General features: G+C 34.3%; 1 protein-coding gene across 5 annotated transcripts in view; it reads left to right on the top strand.

Annotated features, from left to right (window-relative positions):
- CSMD3 (CUB and Sushi multiple domains 3) overlaps nucleotides 1–17,017 on the top strand; it is a 1,245,805-nt gene that overhangs the window by 537,367 nt on the left and 691,421 nt on the right. For all 5 annotated transcript variants that reach the window (XM_082720053.1, XM_082720054.1, XM_082720055.1 and 2 more), the window contains one exon: nucleotides 659–746. In XM_082720053.1, the coding sequence (XP_082576179.1) occupies nucleotides 659–746 (88 nt within the window). The remainder of the gene's footprint in view (nucleotides 1–658; nucleotides 747–17,017) is intronic.

Genomic DNA, 17,017 nt, shown 5'->3' on the forward strand with positions numbered 1-17,017 from the left:
TTAATAAATCTTTCATTAACGGAGTGTTCTGGAGAAACCACTGGAAATGTGTACAATGTCAAGTAAAACATAATCATGTATATTGCTAGAGGGAAAAGCCATTATTTTGGTTTTCAGCATTATATCATAATTCATTGACATGTTTGGTAATTGGAACCATAGTCTTACTTTAAGTTGACAGAGCACAGTGCTTCATTATATGTCAAATAGGAAGTGCTAACAATCTTAAACTTTTCCCATAGGGTCTTGTTTTTTTATTGGAACTTTAAAAATAGTAGGTACCCAAGTGACACTGTCATGCTGGTAGTGACTGCTTTATTGCCAGTAATTAATGGAAATTCTGGCACTGATACCCTGGGAATGCATTTCCAGAGATTTCACAATTTGGTAGTAATTAAAAATAAAGTGTTAACTGTTAATGTGTTAATATTCAGAATAGTATGTCATTGAAGATGAACATCAAACTTACAGGTCCACTAATAGCAAAAATGCGTTGTCTTTATTACTGGATTATAAAACTACATTTAATCTTTCTACATTTAAACAACAGTGATTATAAAAAATGTAAGAATATATTTTATGTAAATTTTTCAATTAATATTTTCCTTGATTTTCTAATCATGTTTTCATTCTTTCTTTTTTGTTTCTTTTGTTACAGTAAATGAGGGAGGTATTAAAACAGCTTCCAATCTATGCCCAGATCCGGGAGAACCAGAAAATGGGAAGAGAGTTGGATCAGACTTTAGGTAATATTTTATATTGTTTATTTTATTATTTTGTCAAAGTTTAACTTAAAATTTAAAAATAACCAATAATATGGGGATGAAGACTAGGTGATTTAAAATAATAGCAGCTATATTTTATTTATTTGTTACCATTAACATATCATTAGTTTAAAGTGATTAGTGTACCAATTTTATTAGGATATTTTTCTGGAGTTTAAACCATCAATTTCTTGGTGTGCATGGATGGCTCAGTTGGTTAAGCATCTGCCTTTCGGTCAGGTCATGATCCCAGGGTCTTGGGATCAAGTCCCACACTGGGCTCCTTGCTCAGTAAGGACCCAGTTTCTCCCTCTGCCTCTGTCCCTGCCTCTCTCTCTCTGTGTCTTCCATGAATAAGTAAATAAAATCTTTAAAAAACAAAGCACAATTTCTTGTCATACAATAAGTGAAAAATCATGAGCTTTGGATTTGAAAGACATGAGTTAGAGATCAAATTCTGCTTAATAGTTGTCTGATCTTAAGTAAATAACTGAATCCTGTTGTTAGGTACCCCCCAAAATGGGTCTGTGATTAAAGGAGCAAGACTGATATAAAGCGAAGGTCAAGCAAAGCTTTATTCCGTGCCAAGCATCAAGAATCAGACCGAATGTTCCGGGCCGCACCTTTTACAAGAGAGGGCGACCCTTCTCTGTTTCACAGACTAGCTTTTAAGGGAAAAGGCCATGGGGTCGGGCCTGGCCACACACAGGTGGCCAATGAGATTGTAACACACAGAGAAAGCTTCACAGTGATGCTAGGTGACCAATTGAATTACCCTTTACCCTATAGTAGACATTTGACCTAGCCTATTATGCCTTGGTTAGAATTGGTGCCCAAAAGGCTCCCAAAGGGCAGGGCCCATACTCTATAGTAGCTAGGGAGACAGTATGCAACCCCCCACTGATCAGATGTCTCCACCTGGCCTGACCCACCCTTGTGTCTAGGCTTTGTTAACTGGGGCTGGTTTCCTGGACTTGTTTTTAAGTCAGTCCCCTGGGGGAAGGGGAGCAGGGAAAGTTTAAAGGTTAAAACAAGGTTGTTGACCTTGTTTAACCTTAATGGAAGCCTCTGGTTAAATAGGTCCTTACACTGTCTGCCTGAGTTTTCTGTTCTGTAACATGTAAATCAAATTTAGCACATCTAATGGTGATTTCAAATGAGGTACTGCTTGTGAAACCTTCCTGGGAATGTGCTATAAATATTTTATAAGTATTTTTCAGAAGTAGACATAAGTAATATGTTGTATCTCCATCTTAAAATTAGTATTTAGTATTTTTTTAAATTGTGTTGTGTTAGTCACCATACATTACATCATTAGTTTTTGTTATAGTGTTCCGTGAGTCATGGTTTGTGTATAATACCCAGTGTTCCATGCAATTCGTGCCCTCCTTAATACATCACTAGGCCCCCATCCCCTAAACCCTCTCCCTTCTAAAACCCTCTGTTTGTTTCCCGGAGTCCATAGTCTTTCATGGTTCATCTCCCACTCCAGTTTCTCCCCCTTCATTTTTAGTATTTATGTTATTAATTCAAAATTAATTTTAATATACAACCAAGAGAATACATGTAGTATAATGTGGTAGGTGTTAATTTCCATAACTGGCAAACAATATTTTTTAAAACCTTGACATTTTAGACCTCTGATTATTGTAGCATTTTATAAATAAAAGATATAAAAATGCTGTAAAATATTAACCAATAATTTACATTCAAAAATGTTTGTTTTACAAGGTATCCATAATACATATATTTTTAATAAAATTATTGATAATGATTATATGTCCACCTAATACACATTTAGAATTTTTACCCCTTTATATTATTTGTATAAAGGACTAAGGAATATCCTGTGGGGGATGGGGTGGGTAGATAGTTCTTAAAATAGAGACCTATGGAAATTTTGAACCCAAGGATCTTCCAAGATGACCCCAAGTTACATTTACTATAGAGGGAGAGGAAGAAAAATGGTATACATTCAACATAAATACAATTGTAATTTTTATAAAAAAAATTATATAACTTTATTTAACCAGCCTCATAATTAATATATATGAAAATGTTTGAAGAAAAACACTAATGAGATATTTAAAAGACCTGATATCTAGTCAAACTCTGATCTTAATAAGTTGACTTTATTAAAAATCAAGTAAATCTCTCAGTTTCAATAATTAAAAGTGGTATTTTGTAGACTTCAAAGTGATAAGCAATGTACTATGTGTTTTTTACACTTTTTAAAATTTATTATAAAATATTATATGGTATTTATTATTCTATTCCCACTTTAAAAATTAAAAAACTAAAGCTCTGTTTAACTAGGTAATAATTTGATAGAACTGAAATTTGAACTTATTACTTCCTGATTCCAAAATCTGACCACTTATTCACTGTATTACATTATGCTCCGAAGTATTTAGAGTATTTGTGCAAGTGGCTTTTACAGTATGATATGAATTACAGAATAATCATTATGACTATTTACTTGGTTCCACTTTTTGCAAAATTAAATGGCTTTACTGGAAATAGACTTAATATGGTGAGCTAAATTACCTTCAGGTGTCATGGATCCTGTTAAAAGATTATTTTGTAATCATATTTCAAGCACCATGATGACTGTTAGGCACCAAGAAACTTACAATCAGGGGACCCTGGGTGGTTCAGATGGTTAGGTGCGGAGTCTTGATTTCAGTTTAGTTCAGGTCTCAGGGTCAGCACCATGTCAGGCTCCATACTCAGCAGGCAGTCTGCTTGACATTCTCTCTCTCCCTCTTCCCCTCCCTCCTGTGTGTTCTCTCTCCCTCTCAAATAAATAAATCTTCAGAAAAAAAAAAAAAAGCTCACAGACTAAAAGATAATCATAATTTAAGAATGTGTGAAATGTCAAGTGATATGGAGCACTTTTTCATGTGTCTGTTGGCCATCTGGATGTCTTCTTTGCAGAAATGTCTGTTCATGTCCTCTGCCCATTTCTTGATTGGATTATTTGTTCTTTGGGTGTTGAGTTTGCTAAGTTCTTTATAGATTCTGGACACTAGTCCTTTATCTGATATGTCGTTTGCAAATATCTTCTCCCATTCTGTCAGTTGTCTTTTGATTTTGTTAACTGTTTCCTTTGCTGTGCAAAAGCTTTTGATCTTGATGAAATCCTGTTGCAAACATACAGAGGTGCTAAGGATTTTTGGAAGCTAGGAGAAAGGGTCATAGGAAGTTAACATTGAGCTATATTATAGAGGATGGTTAAAATGTTATATAGAGAGGAAGAGAAATCTAGTGACCATTATGTATTCATTATCTACTTATATTGATTATTATGTTCCTGGTTCTATATAAGGAACAAATAAAACACACACCAGTAGACATAGAGCATGGCTCCCATATGAAAATTTAATGCAGGAAAGACAAAAGTTTAAATGTCACATACAGTTGTAATTACAAATTTAGGACAGTACTGTGAAATCAAAAAATATAATAAGAAAAAAAACAACCTTTTGTATGAGAGAATAAAAGGGTCAGGGGGAACCCACACATTTTAAGAAGGTCCCACTCTCACTGGTACAAGAAATTTTTGCATCTAGACTATAAGAAAGTAAGAGCCGCACATGGAGGAATAGCCTGTTGAGATATTCCAGGAAAATAAAGATCATCTAAATTATAGAATGTAAATGGGAGAAAAGCATAAAATGAAGTGGAGGAAATAAGGAAAAACCAGATCTTTTCTGCTGAGGAAGTAAACTGGCAGCCATTCAGCCTAATCTGGACTGAAGATATGTTTTATTTTAAGCTCACAGTGTTTTGAAAAAATTGAGAGCCAACATTTAAAAATTAGGAGATTACACACACACACACACACACACACACACACACTCACAAAGATTTTTGTATTTCCTTGTTATATCTGCCAACAGAAACTAATGTACCTTCATGGAAATAGCTACTGGAACCAATTAATGCCTGTTCCTATTAGACTGAGCAAGACCTCTCTGGGTCACCATGGTCACTCCCAGGCTACTTTAACTCATCTACATGTAATAGGAAACTACAAAGAATTGTGAGAGAGTGAAGTGATCTCATTTATATTTTCAGTAGATCTTATATTTTCAGTATATCATGCTTTATACTTCTGATAGAGAGAATGAAGAAAACAGAGGTTTTAGTTAGAAGATGATTGGAGTGGTCTAGGAGTAAGATGGTGAAGATGAGGTATGGTGATGTCAGTGAACTAGACAAACTCAGGATATCCTTTAAAGATACACAATTTTTAGTATCCAATGACAATTTGTTATGGAAAGTAAGAAAAATAAAAGGTGATCCCTAATTTTCTGGGCTTAACTAACATGAGAATGGAGTACATGATAATATTTAATTAAGTTTGGGGATACCTGGATGGCTCAGTCAGTTAAGCACCTGCCTTTGGTTCAAGGCATGATCCCAAAATTCTGGGATTGAGCCCCACATTGGCTCCTGTTCAGTAGGGAGTCTGCTTCTTCCTCTCCCTCTGGCCCTCTCCTCTACTCATGCTCTCTCTCAAATAAATAAAATTTAAAAAAATCATTTATGTTAGAAGTCCCGAGTTTTGAGGAGGAAATTTATGAGTTCACTTTTGAGATTTTAAACTTTAAATGACAAAGTTTTCCACACAGATATGCTAAGTTTGTAGTTGAACATATTTGAAATTCAGAGATAGTCAAGGACCATCAGAATGTAGATGCTATAAAGAATATTAAAACAGAATGATAGATGACATCATTTAAACTTTATAGAAAGATGAGACAATCTATGACTTAGTCCCAAAGACTGATGCTATTTGAGGATATGATGAAATACAAGATGCTATCAAATCATGCTTATGAGTGGTGAGAGGAATAGGAGTGAAACAAAAGAAGGAAGTTCTTGAAAAGAGGTTGAGGAGTGTTGGATGCTATTGAAAAACAGAATGAGAGGAGAGAAGACTGTCTTAAATTTGTCAGCATGAAGATTATAGACAAGAGTGATTTCACTGGAGTGACAGAGGTTGAAAAAAATTGAAACAGCATGAAGAGGCACTTCAGGTAGGTAATGGCTCTAGATCATCAAATTACATAAAGCAGAAGAATAATGGGGGCAGTTCTATAGTCCTTGCTTTCTTTCATCATTGTCTGGTAGTTTTCAATATACAGGTCTTTCACATCCTTGGTTAAATTTTTTTCTAGCTATTTTTTGGATGCAATTGTAAATGGAATTGTTTTCTCTATTTTTTCTTATAGTTTGTTATTGGTGCATCCTACAAAATTACTGAATTTGTTTATTAGTCTAGCAGTTTATTAATGGGGTGTTTTGGGTTTCCTTTATATGATTTTATACCATCTGCTAATAGTAACAGATCTACTTCTTTCTATTTGTTCTACTGTTCTACTAACAGTTCTACTTCTTTCAATTTGTATATATATATATATATATATATATATATATATATATGGTTTTTTGTTTGTTTGTTTGTTTGTTTGCCTAACTGTTCTGGCTGGGATTTACAATATGATGATAAATATAAGTGTCAAGAGTGGGCATCCTTGTCTTGTTCCTGATCCTAGAAGAAACACTTTCAACTTTTGACTGTTGAATGTCATATTAGTTTCAGGCTTGTCAGGCTTTTATTACGTTGAGGTACACTTCATTTATACCTACTTTGTTGAGAGTTTGTATTAAGATGGTGTCCATAGCCTGTGTTCCCTGAGATCAGTTCCACAGACCAGCAGATGTGGGCCAAACCCAAAGCTCTCCCCTCCGACCATAGCTCCAGAAGAGGTAGAGTTCTTTACAGAAAGGCTAGGGGTTGTGCCTCATTCCACTGTTTGCACAGTGCCTGGGGGTGGTAACCTGCCAAGAAATGTTTTTCTGATTGCCACAATCCTATAGACTCAGTAATAAAACCACCTTCCACCTTAGCTACCAGAGAGCCAGGCAATCAAAGAGTGTACCATTGGTGGTAGCCAAAAAACCTGGACACCAAAAATAAAAAACAGAGCACTAAATGTATGTGAAAGTCCCCTCCAGGAGACTCTAGTGCCCTGTAGCATGGCAGAGGGTGAGGACAAAGATCACACATGACCTCCAAAGTTTCTGGAAAGGATTATAGTGAGCTCCCAAATGTGTGTTTAAGTAAGAGCAAGCCCTTCTGCGCACAGTTGTGATGGTTAGGTAATTGGCCTCCTTCACAGAAAGACCTGTTTCTGTTGTCTCTTGCTGTGCATTGCTGTGGTAGCTGTTTAGGAACACTTTCCCCATTGGTTGTAGTCCTGTGGGACCCACCGAGGAAAATCCCACTGACCGTAAGAATCAGATGATGTAGAGATGTCCCCTGGCAGCAGTTACAATATGGGGGTGCCAGACAGGGTTGTCAACTTATTTCTGGGTGGCACCATTAGAGTCTCATGGGGCCAGAAATGCAAATTCTCTTAGTCTCTAGAGCAAGGCAGTTAAGAAGTATCCCCTGGATGATAATCACAAAAGTAAGGGTGACAGATACCTATAAAAGCTCCCTTCTGAGAAATACTAGTGCTCTGGAGCACAGCAAAAGGAGACTGTGAAGATGGCCCCTGCCAGGCTTTGTCCAAAGGATATATCCAGAGGATAGATGTATGTGTTAAATTAGATGCCTGTTCCTCAGGCTGATACTTTAATATAGTAAGTGAGCCTTTTTCACTTTAAGTCTGGTCACCAGTAACTGCTTCTGAACTGGGCCTTGGGGCAGGTGAATCGGGGCAGTTGCGACCTTTAAGAGCTACCTCTCAAATTGCTACAGTCTTGAGAGTCTCAAGACCCAAGTCCTAATAGTTATCAAAGTTAGATGTTGTGTCGGGCCTCATCTCCCAAGTGCATGTGTTAAAAATGGGGTGCCTGATGTAAGGTTCAAATTCTTTGATCCTCAGGGAAAAACTCTGGGTTTTGAGTTTCTTCCCCATTGTGTGTTGCTGCACAAGGGCTAGGATTTATTGTGAGATTGTTTCCCAACTTCTTGTACCCTTTGATGTGGATTTCTTCTTGTTTGCATGGTGTGTAGTGGTCACTTAGTCAGCCTTTAGGTTTGTTGTTTTTTTTTTTTTTTTTTAAGGAGGAAATTGTTCCATTCGTAGCTGTAGACTCAGTGTGTCCTTGGAAGGAAATGAGTTCAGGATCTTCCAACTTCATGGTCTTGAACTTAAACTCTCAAGGAAGGTTTTAATTGAAATGGAGAGTATTGGGGATAGAATATCTTTGGAAATAGAATCAACAGAACTTCCTTATGGATTATCTATGGAGAAATGCAGTTGAAAGTAATAATTCTACAAAGAGCCTTTTATAAAGAAAATGCTAGTTCAGTCTGCATCACATATAAGTCCTTTTTTATATTTTCAGTGATTTGATAGAACTTTTCCTTCTTTCCCCTAGCCCAAATTTCTTGCCTGTCTCTTATGGTATCCATATTTTTAAAACAAAAAAGCTTCTTTTTATTCAGATATCTCTTCTTGTGTTTTATTTATTTATTTTTCTCTTATCCTCAATTTATTTCATTGCATAATCCATCTCATATTAAGGTCAAATCACTTGTTTCACTTTGTCTAGTTCACATAGCATTTCTGTCATAATAATGGAATTTTATTTGATAAAAATCACATCCACTCAATAAAAAAAGTGTTTTACTATGGAAGTTATAAATATTAAATCTGAATAACTATTCAAATGCAGCAGGGGAAAATCTGACAGATCTGACATTGAATTTTGATTTTATGTTTTTTTGATCATTAATAATGGCACCAGGAGGCATTTTTAATAATTCATTTTATCATAATTTAACTTTTCAAAAAATGTAATTTAATAATGTGTGGCATAAAATACATGAAATCCCATTTTTATAGATTAAGAATTAGTATACATCAAGTATTCCCACATTGCACAAACCAAGATACTTGCCTTACCTGTAAATAATTTTATTCAATAAAGATTATTTTACAGTTGGAATATTTTAATGTATTTCTAAATATGTGTATTTTAAACTGTATTTCATGAAAGATTACCACAATTTAAATTATTTGTGGCCTGTAACTATTTCTTGCATCACCTTTTCTTTTTAGTGTTTTTATCATAACACTGCAAAAACAGCTTGTTTTTCCCCTCCAGTAATGAGACCATGAAAATAAAGTAGACAAAGTACAGATAAAGTGCTAAGTTCCTCAGAAAGTGTGCACAGTATAAATGCTAAGTCTTGCGATTTTCGTTACTTATTTTCTTTTTAGACTCACTAACCATGTTGAGTATTTTTATAAATCACATTTTTCTAAATATCCTATTAGATTAGATAACACAATTGAAGTAATTTTAAAATTCTAGTCCCACTATTTCTTCTACATATTTATATATCTTAAAATACATTTTTTATAGGAACTAGTTTTACTATGGTAATATTGTTCTGGGCAATCTGGGATCCAAGAAACAATAGCAAATTTATGCTTGCATACTCTTTGTTTTCAGACCTAGGTAATATGTCTTTTCAAACTGAAAGATGCCAGAAACATCTTCCCTTATGGACAACAGTACAAGTCTTAGTTGCATTAGTCTTAAAATATAATATGAGAGGAAGTTTGCAGTGCAGGTTTACTCAGCAATCTTCTCTTAAGCATCTAAACTAATTTTGGCTTGGTGATGAAAAAAAATTATAAGATGGTATCTGTCTTCAAGAGATAGAATAAATTCTAGTATGGTGATATGAGAAAGCCCACAAGTGAATACATTTAAGTTATATGAGCCAAGAGAACATGGATATAAATTATGAGAAAATAAGGAAGATGAAAATCCATCTGAAGAATGGATAGGATTCTTATAGGGAAAGATTGGCAGGATCACGTTCTAGAAAGAGAGAATAGCATGTGCTGTATTGCTGAGCTGATAAAGGGTAGAGGCATTTGGAAGAACAGTTTGCCTTAAGCAACTGGTTATTTTAAGAGAATAGTAGCTTTTTTTAAAAAAAATCTCTTTTTAAAAATACACTTCATACAACTAAAATGATCTATTTTCTGTAAGAGGCACGTCTAGCATTCTGTAACACAATATGGCAGAATTGGAATATAATGTCAGAAAGTTAGGTTTGGACTGTATTAAGAAGGAACTTAAATGCTAGAATGCAAATGTATAAACAAAAGGAAAAGAGCAGAAAAGAGCACCAAATTACAAGCCATAAGCTTGTAATTTGAGGGCTAACTTTATTACAGCTAAGCACACAATCTTCTGGCATACAAGTTTACTCATTAGCAAAATGGGAATATACCATGTATATTTTATTAAAATGATTTTTTAATTTATGCATTTGAGAGAGCAAGAGAGTAAGAGAGTGAGATGGTGGGAAGGAGTAGAGGAAGAGGGACAAACAGATTCTTCACTATGAAGCCCAATGTGGGACTCAGTCTCATGACCATGGTCTCATAGTCATGAGACCATGACCTGAGCCAAAACCAATAATCTGAGACTTAACGGACTGAGCCACCCAGGTACCGCAACCTATATAATATTTTAATGAGCAGAAAAATAATAGTTGTGAAAGTGTTTTTTAAGCTATGGTATTTCTGTATGTAATAATTGATATTATATATATTCTTAATTCCATGAGCTATGAAGAGATTCAATTATTTTTTTTTCTTTCAGAGAGAGGCAGCATGTTGAGGTTTAGGGAAGAGAGAGAGAGAAAATGAATCCCAAGCATTCCCCAAGCTGGGGTCTGAATCCCAATCTCCAACATGGAGCTTGATCTCATGACCCATCATGACCTGAGCCAAAATCAAGAGTAGGATGCTTAACTGACTGAGCCACCCACATGTCTGGGCAATCCAAGTTTTTGATCAAGGGTAATATAGCAGTAGCTATGCAATAAAAATCTTTACCTGAAAGCTAAGTGTAATACATCTTGTAGTAGAATAGGAAGCTATTGCTGATGCTCAGATGAGAAATTTTTAGGGTGTAAAGAAAGATAAAGGCAATGAGAATTGAAAGGAATCAATTAATGAGATTGAAGAATCAAAGGGTTGCAGGATTTGGGGAAAGAATAAAGATTTTGAAATCTGAGTGCATTTGAAAAATCATACTAAAATTAGGAGGGGAAAGGTAACGGGTCATTCTTGAGCTCTACTTTAGCCCGAGTACTTTACCAGACAATTTTGTAACATTAGATAACTAGTTCTTTGCTATAGCAGTATGATTTGATGTCATTCTGTTTTTATTAAAGAGAAAACAGATCTTTGGGGAAAATAAAAGGCTTTAAATGAACTTAATTGAATTCCAAATTCCATACTCTTTCACTTGTAGTAATGTATGTTTGTTTTAGAGGAAACACTAGTCCAGTTTATTAAAAGTTAAAAATAAAGATCCTAATCTCTGAAAAATGAAAATAATAAAGACTTAAAAAAAAGAAATTCACAATTATTGAAGCTTTCAGGAGGTAATGATATTCCCAAAGCAGAATATACAGTAAAGGAGGAGAGTTTTGAAGAAGGGACAAGGAGCAAATCTTATCTTTTAGAGAATGGAAGGAGGAAATGGATTCAAGAAAAGAGTGAAAAATTGGTGGTAGAATGACTAGACTCAGAGAAACCAAGATATTCCTTAGCTACTAAAGCCAAAAAAAAAAAAAAAAAAAAAAAAAAGTTACAAAGATGACAGAAGAATTGAGGTAAATAAGAAGAGATAAAATTAATTTAGAGATGGAGAAGTCATTGATAACTTAAGAGATGATGCAAAACATCATAGTACAAAATATTACTAAGAGGAGTGCTTGGCTGTCTTAGTCAGAGGAGTGTACAATTCTTGATCTCAGGGTTGTGAGTTTGAGCCATGCATTGAGTGTAAAAATTACTTAAAAATAAAACCTTAAGAAAATTATCAAAATAATAGGAAATAGCTGTGTGGTAAGGAAGGAAATGTCACAGTTGTAGGCTATTCTTTAGAAGATTTTTGTGGGGATAGATGGAACACTTCCAGGAAGTTTCATTTATTAATAATCCCTTTACAAATACCTAAGTAAGACATATAAGTGAATATACCTGCATATTTAGAATGCTCATTTTAGGAAGACAGGTGAAGGTTGGTCCACATTCAAAAGTGTGATGCATTTATATCATGTTAGTCCACTTTTCTTGACAATAGTAGGGGTTTAATATTACCAGATGTGAAGCATGTACCCTGGTGTTTCCATTACTAAGCTATACTAGTGTTTTAATAAGCCAAATAAAAACCCAAATTTTGGAACCAAAATTTTTTTTTTGTTCTCAAAGAGAAGGCAAATTCTTGTCCCCATCTAGTGACATCTCTTTAAAGGGAAGGTGTTAGGGAAGGCCTTGCCCCAGAAGGAAAGTCTGTGTAAGGTAAGTATTCCAGAAGCTGAGCCTTCCCAGACATTTGGTTATCATTTTAAGAGGCATTTACATTTTTAATTTATTTTTCAGCATAGAAATCATTGGCAGTTTCTATATCATTTTGGCAGCATTTTTCCCTTTGAAAGCCTGTTATGCTCCATAGACACTTCAAATTAGAAAAATAGGCTTTTAGGATTTCAAAACACAGATGTTAGGAGTCTCACCTTGGAGATTAGCACACAAAATGGTAGGAAAATCATAGCATTCCCCATAAGATATCTTACTCCCAGGATTTTCTTATAATTTCCTCAATGACTATAAAAGTATTGATTATGTGCTTACAAGAATATTTCTGTTTTAGCAACTGCTACCTGTAAGTTATTTAGTTTTCTGGTGAGATTAAAGTTCTACTATTAGGTTATGTGATCAGAGAAATTAAGGAAAAAAGGCTGAAGTTGTAGTTATACATATAAATGTAATAAAAATCTCAGCAATAATGTTAAATGTATGGTCATAGATTCTGTAATATAGTAATAGTGGTGCATAATTCATTTAAAACATTAGTTTAAAAGTTAAAAAGTGGACATAATAAAAATAAGCATCACTAGTATAATTTTTATTAGTGACATAATAATAATTAAAAACATGTAAATTGTAACAGTATCAACCTAACATATAAGAAGGGAGTAAAAGTGTAAAGTTTATGATCTATTGGAGATTTGAAATTGTTATTGTTTAAAATATTGTGCTATAAATTTTAGGTATTTTATGTAAGTCTAATGGTAACCATAAGGGAAATCCGGTGGTAATTACACAAAAGGGCATGATCAAGAAATCAGAGCATGTGGTTACCAAAAGACATCAAAACATAAAAAAAAGACAGCGGGATAAGAAACAAGGAGCAATAGATCTATAAAACAACCAGAAAACAATTAACAAAATAACAATAGTCCTTACATATTGATAATTACATAAATGTAAATGCATTAAATTCTCTACTTATAAGTCATAGAAATGGCTGAACAGATTTTTAAAAAAATAAAAAGAAACAAGAGCCAACAATATGATGCGTATGAGACTCAATTTAAACTTAAAAACAAACATTGACAATAAATGACTCAGTACGTCAAGAATATATAATAAGTGTAAATATTTACAAATTGAGCTACCTAAATATATATAAAGCAAAAAGTAACATAGCTCAAAGGAGAAATAAATAGTAATACAGTAATAAAGACTTAAAAATCCCCTTCTTAGCAGTGGATACAGCATCCAGAAGAGAACCAATAAGGAAACAGTGGGTTTGACAAGACTGTGAAGCAAATGGACCTAACAGACATATACAGAATATTCTATCCGGTGAAGAATACATATAGTTCTTAAGTGAGCGTAGAATGTTTTCTAGGATAGACCATAAGTTAGGCCACAAAACAAGTCTTAGCAAATTCAAGAAGATTGAAATCATGCCAGATATCTTCACTAACCACAATGGCACAAAGCTAGAAATCAATAATGAAAAAAATGGAAAACTCACAAACATATAGAAATTAAACATCTGAGCAAGTAATTAATCAAATAAAGTTACCAGAGGAATTAGAAAGTTTTGTGAGAAAAACAAAACTGGAAACACAACAATCCAGAACTTATGAATTTAGCAAAAACAATGCTAAGAGGGAAGTCCTTGCAATATATGCTTACATGAAGAATCAAGAAAGATTCCAAATATACAACCAAACCATCGACCTTAAGGAACTAGAAAAAGAAGAGCAAACTTAGCCCAAAATTAGAAGAAAGGAAATAATAAAGATGAGAGTGAAAATAATTGAAATAGAAAACAGCAAAATAATAGAAAATATTAACCCAACTAGGAGTTATTTCTTTGAAAAGATACAAAACTGGCAAGCCCTCAGATAGAGTAATCAAGGTAAAAAATGGAAGAGGTCACAAACCAACAAAATTAATGCTGAAAAAAGAAATGTTAGCATTGATAATACAGAAATTCAAAGGATCATAAGAGGCTATTTCTATGAACAATCATATGCCAATGAACTAGAAAACATAAAAGAAATGGAAAATTCTAAGAAATGCACAACTTGCTAATATTGAATCAGGAAGAAGTGGAAGACCTAAATAGACCTATTACTAATAAGGAGATTGAATTAGTAATCAAAAATTGCCTGGAACTAGATGGTTTTACTGGTGAACTTTGCCAAACATTTTTTTTCTTTTAAAGATTTTTATTTATTTATTTATTTGACAGACTTTGGCTCAGGTCATGATCCTAGGATCCTGAGATTGAGGTCCTGAGATCGAGCCCTGCATCAAGGGTGCTGCTTCTCCCTCTCCCACTCCCCCTGCTTGTGTTCCCTCTATTGCTGTGTTTCTCTCTGTCAAATAAATAAATAAAATATTTATAAATAAATAAATAAATAAAAAATTTAAAAGAATAATCTAGTCATGTTTTTTATAGAAGTAAGAAAGACACTCTTAAAATTTATATGGAACCAAAAAAGACCTCAAAGAGCCAAAGAAATTCTGAGAAAGAAGAATAAAATGGGAAGTATTACACTTCCTGATTTCAAGCTACATTATATAGATAGTCATCAAAACAGTATGGTGCTTGCATAAAAACAGAGAAATAGACCAATGAAACAGAATTGAGGTCTATAAATAAACCAAATATTCGACAAAGGAACAAAGAATACTCAATGGAGAAAAGGCAGCCTCTTCAATAAATGGTACTAGGATGACTGGATAGTCACATATCAAAGAATTAAATTAGATTTATATCTTATACCACCCACAACAATTAAATATGATTAAGGATGTAAATGTTACATCTGAAACCACAAAATTCCCAGAAGAAATCATAGGAATAAAACTCCTTAATTTGGGTCTTGGTGATGATTTTTTTTTATTTGACATCAAAAACAAAAGAACAAAAGCAAAAATAAGTAAGCGTGATGACATCAAACTAACTACAGCAAAGGAAACTACCAAAAAGTGAAAAGATGAGCTGTGAAATGAGAAAAAAAAAATTGCAAATCATGTATGTTGTAAGTGGCAAATACCCAAAATGTATAAAGCACTCATACAACTGAATGGCAAAAATAATGATAATTATCATGCAGTTTAAAAAGGGGGGGGGGGAGCAAAGGACCTGAATACACATTTCTCCAAAGAAGATATACAGATAGCCAACAGGTACATGAAAATATCACTAACATACATACTCAATATCACTAAACATTGGAGAAATGCAGTTTAAAACCACAATGAAATATAACCTCACACCTGTTAGAATGGCCATCAGCAAAAAGATAAGAGATAACAAATGCTAGCAGGAATGTGGAAAAAAGTAAACCCTTGTGCACTGTTGACTGGATTGTAAAGTGGAACAATCAAAATGGAAAAAAGTATGGAGGATCCTCAAAAAATTAAAAAAAGAACTATCATATAATCCATCAATTCTACTTCTGGGAATATACCCCAAAGAAATGAAAGCAGTAATCGAAAAGGTTATCTGTGCCCCCATCTTCATAGTCAGTTGCTACAGAAAGAGAGTTGAAAAGGGAGTTTTTAATTGTATAAGGAAAAATGGAATTAGAAAATTATAACACACTGTGATAAGTACAATCAGATAAATAGATCTAATATACAGAGAAATAGGTGATTACCTCTTTGGGAGAATATAGCGAGGAAACGCTGCCCCAAGGGAGGTGACATCTTCATTTTGTTCTGATAAGAGTTGAAGTTTTCCACATAGACAAGTGTAGGAGAGACTTTGAGGATGGGCGCAGAATATAGGCACAGACACACAGCTCTATACCACGCAGCACAATCAGGGACAGCCTGTGTTGCTGACTGTCAATGAGTGGAACATAAATCCCAAAAAGGAGTTTGCCAAGCAGAGAAGGGAATGGAATATATTCCCAATGGATGGAATACATTCGCAGATTAAAACTTTACTCCACACATGTTATGTTTAAACAAAAAGGCAAAGGCAAGTGATGTATCATAAGAAAACTTTTAAACTCCTCTATAAAAAACTATTATAACAGAATACCTGAAAGGCATTTTACAAATAAAGCTTTATTTTTCCCAAGTAACAAGAAACCCAGAAGTACTTTCTGTCAGACATTCTGCTTCTTAGTAATACTATTAGTGACCAAGCCTCTTTCCGTCTTTTTAAGTTTTTTCTCTTTATCATTCTTAGCATATTAGTTTTGAGCCTCTTACAGACCATCTCATGATGACAAGATGGCTCCAGATAACAATTCCTCTTGTAAAAAAGGAAGAAGGACTAATGTGAAGGAGTTTTCTCTTTTTGAGATCTCGTATTCTTGTTCAGGAAGAAAAGTCTTGGCTCACTTCCATGTCATTGTCCAGAAATGATTGCCAGGCCCACCTTTGAAACAATCAGCCTCCTAGAGAATGAGATTAATATAACCCGCTTAAACTGAATGTGTGTCTTCCCTGGGGCTCGCATGAAGATATCCTGAATATCCTGAATAAGTCAGGGTTCTGCTTAAGGGGTAAGAGATAATTGTTGAAAGGGAACAGGTAGAGTCTGCCAGGTACAGGGAGCATAAAAAGGCAACTTATGACTTAGTCTCCCTTTTGTTCTCTAATCTCCTATAGCCTTTATCCCGCATCTTTCCCACTTCCACCTCAACTTTAATTCACACCCACATGCATATACACACTAGACTGAATAGACTAGCCGTAGTTGACTATTGTGGTTCCCAGAATCTGTCATGTCTGTAAACACTGCAAATTGTGTATGCTGCCTTCCTTACCTAGAATATCTGTCTTCTCATTCTTTGTTTAGCTTCATCTGCTCAGCCTCCAGTACTAAGCTTAGATTTCAACCCCAAGCAGTCTTTTTTAGAGACCTAACTC

The sequence above is a fragment of the Mustela nivalis genome (assembly GCF_964662115.1).
Source record: "Mustela nivalis genome assembly, chromosome: 2".
Classification (NCBI taxonomy): domain Eukaryota; kingdom Metazoa; phylum Chordata; class Mammalia; order Carnivora; family Mustelidae; genus Mustela; species Mustela nivalis.